This window comes from Engraulis encrasicolus, unplaced genomic scaffold, assembly GCF_034702125.1.
Source record: "Engraulis encrasicolus isolate BLACKSEA-1 unplaced genomic scaffold, IST_EnEncr_1.0 scaffold_33_np1212, whole genome shotgun sequence".
Lineage (NCBI taxonomy): Eukaryota > Metazoa > Chordata > Actinopteri > Clupeiformes > Engraulidae > Engraulis > Engraulis encrasicolus.
Window position 1 is genome coordinate 1,356,772 of NW_026945632.1, and position 6,820 is coordinate 1,363,591.

The window sequence follows — 6,820 nt, forward strand, 5'->3', positions numbered from 1 at the left end:
ATACAGGTTGAAACTATTACTCAGTCGTATTAGTATAATGCCCCCCTTCTTCTAAGTGTTGGGAACAAGTGTTGTTTAATTAGCTTTGGCTAAATACTTTATTATTGAAATCAGATGACTTTTTTTGTGCCAATACCATGATAAACTAGTCAATCAATGAAAACAATCAATCACTGTATGAACTTAAAGAGTGTACAAGGTGAGCTGCTAGTTATCAATGTTGAATTGAAGTAGTACCGTAGTAAGACTGTATGTAGTGAAATATTCCTTTGTTTGACTTGTTGAATAATGAAGAGAACTGTGAAGCGTTCAGTCTTGTGCTATGTGTTTTGGATCAAAACAGTTGGCAAACACCCACGCCAGATTTTATGATTAACATCCACTTATTCCCTCTTTTTAGGTGACACCATGTTCTACGTCGGAGCTGATGGTTTGTCATTGAGGAGGGTCGTATTTTCCCAGGAGGAGAGGGACGCCATCCTCAACGAGGTTCACGCAGGCCACTTCGGCAGGGACCGCATGGTGGACAAGATTACAAAGCGGTTCTACTGGCGCAGTATCACTGCTGATGTGGGGAAGACGGTAGGTGATTTAAAACAATAAAGCCATGTGTCCAGGGCCCTGAATTAACTTTTTTCATCACCAGCCCTAAATGTGGTGTAATTTCTCTTTGTACCATGTTGGGTTCAAAAGTTATGTGATTATACAATTTGCAGCAATGTTAACATCTTTTATTGTTAACTAGACATATTAAGGAGTCTAAAAAAATGGGTGTCAACAACAATTACGGGGGGTGCGCGTGGACCCCCTATATTGACTAGACTATTAATAGTGTGCTTGTGATTTATGCTTTATAGTGCAATGTAATGTAATATACAACTACTTACAATATCACACTCATTTGCTATTTTATCATTAAGATTTATGGCTGCAAACACTGCGAAAGATTTGAGAAGGTGAAGACGGCTGAAGCTGAAGCCGATAAAGCCGGTTGCACCCTGGCATATGATCGGTAAGACAGTACTTTGCATGGGCAAGCACAAGTTCTTTGGTAACAGTATTAAAATGACAAGATCACAATAATATGGCTTTCTGTGCGTAATCTTTTTGAAGGTGTTGACCTCATCGGACCCCTGCAGAAGTCAAGCAAAGGTGGGAACCGTTACCTCCTGACAGCGACCGACTTCTTCACAAAATGGGTGGAGGCAAGACCCATTAAGAAGAAGCAGGCACTGCTTACCTCTGAGGTGTGTGTTAAATGACAGCAAGTAATAGAGTTTAACCCCTTAGCGCAGAGCGTATGTTATAACCTTTTTTGTGGCGGCTATGTCTTATTCTGTTACTAAGGCGTTCGATAATGTTGTCATGATGCCGGCGACCCCATCAGCACTGAGAAGCTACTCTTCACCTATGACTTGGTTGTACCACTAATATGTGTGTGTGTGTGTGTGTCTTGTTATGTTATAGGCAATGATGGACATCTTCCTGACTCATGGCTCTCCTGAGGTTATCTTGACTGACCGAGGCCGTGAGTTCTGGAACCACGTAAGTACCAAAAATCTGCATATTTTGCAAGTCTAGATGCATTCTCACATCATTTTCTGTAACTGACTCTTCTCAACTTTTGTGTGCATGTTTTCTTTATTTTTTGTCTTTTGTTAAAAAGGTCAACATGAGTCTCTTCGACAGGTGCGGGGTGAAACACCGCATGACTAGTGCCTATCATCCACAGACAAACGGTATACATAAAGTAGTAGTTCTATATGTAGTACTGGTATTTTGACAACACAATTGTTACTGTTATTAATAACTTCATCATTTTTATTTCTGCAGGATTGGACGAAAGGACTAACCAGACCTTGAAGCGAGCCATTGGGAAGACTCTGGAAGGTAGTCAGGAAAGGTGGGAGGACAACCTGAAAGAGGTATTGTTTGCCCATAATTCCTCTAAGCAGGCTTCCTCCAAGTTTTCACCGTTTCGTTTGATGTATGGCCGCGAGCCACGGCTGTTTTCTGAGGTATGTATAATGTTGTGATAGTTTCAGACACATTTTTCCTCCCAAGCTCTGAATTACATACATGTATTAACATGTCTTTGTGATAACACAGATTGCCAGTGATACTCCTGAGGCTGAGGTTGTCGCGTCTGTTGATGAGGACGATGTTTCAGCGTTTATGTCCAGTCGAGCTGAGAAAGATGCAGCTGTATTTGTCCAGGTAATTACGTCCACCAAGAAGGTTATGCTTTTGTTGGCGTTGGTTTATTTGTCTGTCTGTCTGCTTGCCAGCAGGATAGCTCAAAAACCTACAAACGGTTCAACCAACAACAATAAGTGTTCTTAATGGAGAATCTTTTCACATGACTGTGCTCAGGTGCGTGACAACATCCAGAAGGCCCAGGAAAGGCAGAAATCTTCCTACCGGAAGAAGAGCAAAAAGGGAGTGAAGCGTTTCACGATCACTCCTGGCATGGTGGTCCTGAAGAGGAACGAGCGGAAACGTGGCAGACCTGGTATGACCATGCTTCCTGATTGGTCGTCCACTGAGTACAGGTACATAATTTTTCTATTGATCCTTGATCCTTTTTCACATGTTTCAGTCGTCCTGCTCACCAACTACCGAATTATTTCCCATATTACATACAAATCATGAGCTCTCTCCCCTTCAAATCTAGACCATTTCTTTTCCATTGTTTTTATGTATTTTCATGTGCTTACAGGAATTGCATTGCTGACGTTGTCCTCTATTTCCTTTTTATGTTTCCATGAACAAGGGTCATCAGTGTGGACAACAACCTCGTCCAGCTGGAGACCATGGACGGTCAACCACTGTCGACGAAGACACCCTACGCTTCAGTGAAGCCTCTGCGTATGTACTTGAGTTAATTATGTAGTGTGTGTGTGTGTGTGTGTGTGTGTGTGTGTGTGTGTTTCACTCTTTTCAATGAAGTAATATTACAAATGACTTCAATACAATATCTTATCTCAGGGGGGCAGACTGACATGTCCACAGACAGAGCTGTTGGAATGACATCTGCTGACAGCTCAGATGTTGTGGACAACACACTTCAGGTATGTTAAATAGGTTAAATAGCTTTGTGTAGAACAATGAATTTGTGAATTGGTGCCGTGATTCATCATTGGCAATGCTGGTCTACGTGTCAATTTTTAAAGACAGTTTTGTTTTGTTCTGTTTATGCTTGCAACAGGTGACAGGCATCGCAACCACTTCTCTGTCTGCTCAGGCAGAGACTGGGGAATCCAGTGATTCACCCATCTCTAAGGTCGAGCAAGACACACAAGAGGTATAACAAGATTTACACTTAAATTTACAACTTCAACATATAGTCACGCCCTCAACAAACTGCCTTAACAGATATTTCATGTCTTTCAGGATGCTGAAGTTGTCATCGTAGGTGTTCAGTCAGGGAGGCCATTGCCAGCTTTGAGGAGGGATGAAAGGATGAGCGACTTTGGAGCCCTTCTCTCTAGTCCCCACACCTGGCTGAACGATGAGACCATGGACCACGCTCAGGCTCTCTTGAAGGCACAGTTCCCGTCAACGGAGGGTTTGTATGCCACCACCTCTGTGGCTCTACTCTCAACTGTGCCGGGACCAACCCAGGGGTTTGTACAGATTTTTAATTTGTCCGCAAACCACTGGGTTACGGTAAGTAACATTGGATGCAAGGTACGTGAAGTAAACGTTTTCGACTCGATGAATGCTTCACATACACCGGAATTCCTGATGCAAATCACTGCTTTGGTTTGTTTTCCAGGACGGACGGTGAGGATTCTTTGGCCAAGCATCCAGCAGCAGCATGGTGGCAGTGACTGTGGTCTGTTTGCTATTGCAAACAGTCTTACACTTTGCAGAGGTGAGGATCCTTGTCAGACCACCTACAATCAGGTACTGATGCGAGCCCATCTCTTCTCTTGCTTTCAGAGGGGACACCTGGCGCAGTTCCCAGAGTCTGCTGTGAGTCCACCATTTACAATGCCGCAGACCATGGAGGTGGAGGTCCACTGCCACTGCCGGAGACCAATTCGCGATGGTAAGGATGCCGTTGTTTGTAGGAGATGTGGACAACTATTCCACCAGTTTTGTGTAGGTACTGTTGACACGTCACAGTATGTATGTAAGAAGTGTACTGTCATTGTATTTTGTTAACCTTTTCTGATTCTACAGGGCCAATTTGTATGAATGTGATATTACTTTGTAAGTTGAATGTTGCTTTAATGTTTTCCTAGTGTTTTTGCAGGTGTTTTCCCATACTCTAAATCAGTTCTAATCAGTTCTGTTCAGACTTCAAATCAGTTCTATTTTTTATTCAAATCAGTTCTATTTTTGTATTCAAAAAAAAAAACCCTCTCGTTAGGCCTGTACCTTGACGTTGGTGGGGGGGCTTTTCACTAAATTGGGCCTGCCTGTAGTCTTTAATTTGTTGTATTACTAATATTTTTTGCTGAGTATTTTGTTTCAGGAGCAGTCAACAACAACAGTACCTGAGCCCTCCTGTCACCCCAATCCAGCACCGGAAAAAGGCAAGGAATTAACCAGCCAAAAAAAAGCTAAGTGTTAAAACATTCTTTTTAAAATTTCAAATAACAAAGAATTAAGCAATAAGTCACTTGAGTCCGTGGGTTATGCTCAATTGATAACAGGCAAAGGGGAGTGGGGCACAACACGAAGCGGAGTGGGGCACGACGCGAAGCGGAGTGGCGTAAACGTCCCCTTGCCTGTTATCAATTGAGCATAACCCACGGACTCAAGTGGCTTATTGCTTATCTAACACTGTTACACTTAATTGCTGACCAAATTTCTTTAAAAATGCTTTAATAACAATTAATTTGATCCGTTGCGGTTGAGGAAGTGATTGTGTGCTCTTCTTGCAGACTCCCTACCCCAACTGTAACATATTCTCATTACCGACGTCAATGCGCTTGGTCTAACTTGGACGCGCATAGAATCTTCAGGTGGAAGGTGTATGTGTACGCTTGATTGACCACAGCTTTAATAAGGTTGCATATAACTTTGCTTTCCTTCCTCCTCAGTCAACTGCAGCCAGCCTGCCAACCAACCCAGCCCTCACACTTGACTGATGGATGGGGACTGTGTTCGCCACTATGATGCTGCCCTACGGCTCAACCGAGACTGAAGAAGACCTCCGAGAACTACCACACACACACACACACACACAAGGCTTTGTACACGTGACAAATAAAATACTTGTATATTAAATTACCTTGAAGATGTGTTTTACTACTACAAAGTAATGCCAGTAAATGGACAAGCAACTTTGATGATTTAATGAAGAATAATAGATTTCAGATCGTGTTTTGGGTGTTTTAAGTCTATCTGTTGTTACTGATTTACATTGCATAGTGCATGGTTTCTGCATTAATTCTAAACAAAAGGTCAGTGTTGGTTAAGTTACTCAAAACTGTAATGCATTACTGATTACATGTTACTGTCTTTTCAAAATAATCCCTTACACTACAATATGACTATATATATGTAAGGCATTACACTACCTTTGCATCACTTTAGTTACTTTTGCCTAAATATGGATCTGGCAATTTATTACAGTGAAAATCAAGCTTTTGAGTCATGACTTTTTCACCTCCAACACAGGGGGTGTTTTTGGCAGCATGCAGACTAAAAACTACTAGGTTCAGGAATAGCTTCTTTCTGCACCACACTGAATATCACTAAAATCCAGGTCATTGCAATGCATTTGTAACTAAGTAAATGTTTTTTTTGCCCTGTAGTGCCTTACATTACTGCATTACAGCAAAAGGAGTGCATTACAGTAGCCTAATTAATTGCTTTTGTAATGCATTAGGCTACTGCTCAAAACTGCAAAAGGTGAATAAATGCTTGTGTATTTCAGATCTATTGTATTAAGTAGAAAAAGGCCAATGACTGTTTCCAAATCAATAGGCTATAGGCCTACTGGTTTGTAAGACCTCTTTTCAGTCATTGTTTTGACCGTGTATACACGTCAGTGGACAGACCACTAGGTGGTAGTGTCTCATTTCTAGTCGTAAGTAAACTAAGCCCACTGGTTTTCTTGGTTCAGTAATATTGATTTGCAGTTCTTCCTGCAGATCGGCCAAGTAAAGTTTAACAATGAATGAACCACATTGCATCACAGGGCAGTTGTTGACTACATGATAATTTAATTCGTTTGACTGTTTTCCTGCTTCTTAAGTTAGTGCAGTTTTGCAGTTTCTCAAGCCAAGTTAATTTTCCAAATTCATCTGCGGACATTTTGCCAGTGGTAAGTCAATGAATTATCATTTTTGGAGGTCTTCATTCAAGTAAACGGACGATTGTTTACTGCATTCCAGTAGATTGTTGCATATTCTGCTATGCAACATTGTCAAAATAACATAGCCAAATGGGCATTTCCTTAGCGTTTAAGATCCACTGTCAACGTGACTGCTAATGGTTGTCCTAAAATTGGATGATGGGCTTAAGGATAGTCCAGTCTCAAGTTAAACTACAATGAATACACGCTGCAAATACTCAAAACTGCTGTTTAAAATGTGTAAATGTGACATTGCGTTGTTCTGGGTGACGTAACAGTAACACAGCACGCGTATCTCGAGCCTTAGCGACCAGTTGACGAGCCATAGTGACCAGCTTAGCAACGCTGTTGGAATGGTGTTGAACAGCTGATTCGAACGCGATTGTTACGTCGCCCGGAACTTTTTCCCTGCCCGGAACAAATTCCCTGTGACAGCTCCATGTGGGGAACTCTGTACTGTGTTCTTCATGCGATGAAGATTCTATTGTGGAATCCTGCACTGTGTTC

The 6,820-nt window shown here is 41.9% G+C and overlaps 2 protein-coding genes across 6 annotated transcripts; both read left to right on the forward strand.

Annotated features, from left to right (window-relative positions):
- Positions 1 to 976: 976 nt before the first annotated feature.
- On the forward strand, positions 977 to 2,446 carry LOC134443515 (KRAB-A domain-containing protein 2-like). The gene is made up of 7 exons (XM_063193275.1): positions 977 to 1,012; positions 1,114 to 1,247; positions 1,468 to 1,545; positions 1,667 to 1,739; positions 1,834 to 2,018; positions 2,110 to 2,249; positions 2,374 to 2,446. Exons 1-7 carry the CDS (start codon positions 1,006 to 1,008, stop codon positions 2,444 to 2,446), a joined length of 690 nt encoding a protein of 229 aa, XP_063049345.1. The 5' UTR covers positions 977 to 1,005.
- Positions 2,244 to 5,241, forward strand: LOC134443520 (uncharacterized). Of its 5 annotated transcripts, XR_010033687.1 has the most exons (7): positions 2,248 to 2,552; positions 2,774 to 2,868; positions 2,989 to 3,071; positions 3,209 to 3,304; positions 3,394 to 3,690; positions 3,779 to 3,877; positions 5,055 to 5,241. XR_010033687.1 is itself a non-coding variant. In XM_063193280.1 (6 exons), exons 1-6 carry the CDS (start codon positions 2,470 to 2,472, stop codon positions 5,096 to 5,098), a joined length of 1,062 nt encoding a protein of 353 aa, XP_063049350.1. In that variant the 5' UTR covers positions 2,245 to 2,469; the 3' UTR covers positions 5,099 to 5,241. The 5 variants fall into 5 exon arrangements, 4 of the variants coding, with proteins under 4 accessions (XP_063049349.1, XP_063049350.1, XP_063049352.1 ...); XM_063193280.1 differs by having other exon boundaries at positions 2,245 to 2,552; positions 3,394 to 4,054; XM_063193282.1 differs by lacking the exon at positions 5,055 to 5,241 and having other exon boundaries at positions 2,247 to 2,552; positions 3,394 to 3,669; positions 3,779 to 4,335.
- The last annotated feature ends 1,579 nt before the right edge of the window (positions 5,242 to 6,820 follow it).

What these genes read in the sequence shown, in the direction of transcription:
- LOC134443515 (XM_063193275.1), top strand. An exon ending in AGGCACTGCTTACCTCTGAG is followed by an intron (nt 1,248 to 1,467) that starts GTGTGTGTTAAA and finishes GTTATGTTATAG; the next exon opens with GCAATGATGGACATCTTCCT. An exon ending in AGCCACGGCTGTTTTCTGAG is followed by an intron (nt 2,019 to 2,109) that starts GTATGTATAATG and finishes GTGATAACACAG; the next exon opens with ATTGCCAGTGATACTCCTGA.
- LOC134443520 (XM_063193279.1), top strand. Translation starts at nt 2,470, where the DNA reads ATGGTGGTCCTGAAGAGGAACGAGCGGAAACGTGGCAGACCTGGTATG. An exon ending in TGGTCGTCCACTGAGTACAG is followed by an intron (nt 2,553 to 2,773) that starts GTACATAATTTT and finishes TCCATGAACAAG; the next exon opens with GGTCATCAGTGTGGACAACA. An exon ending in TCGAGCAAGACACACAAGAG is followed by an intron (nt 3,305 to 3,393) that starts GTATAACAAGAT and finishes CATGTCTTTCAG; the next exon opens with GATGCTGAAGTTGTCATCGT.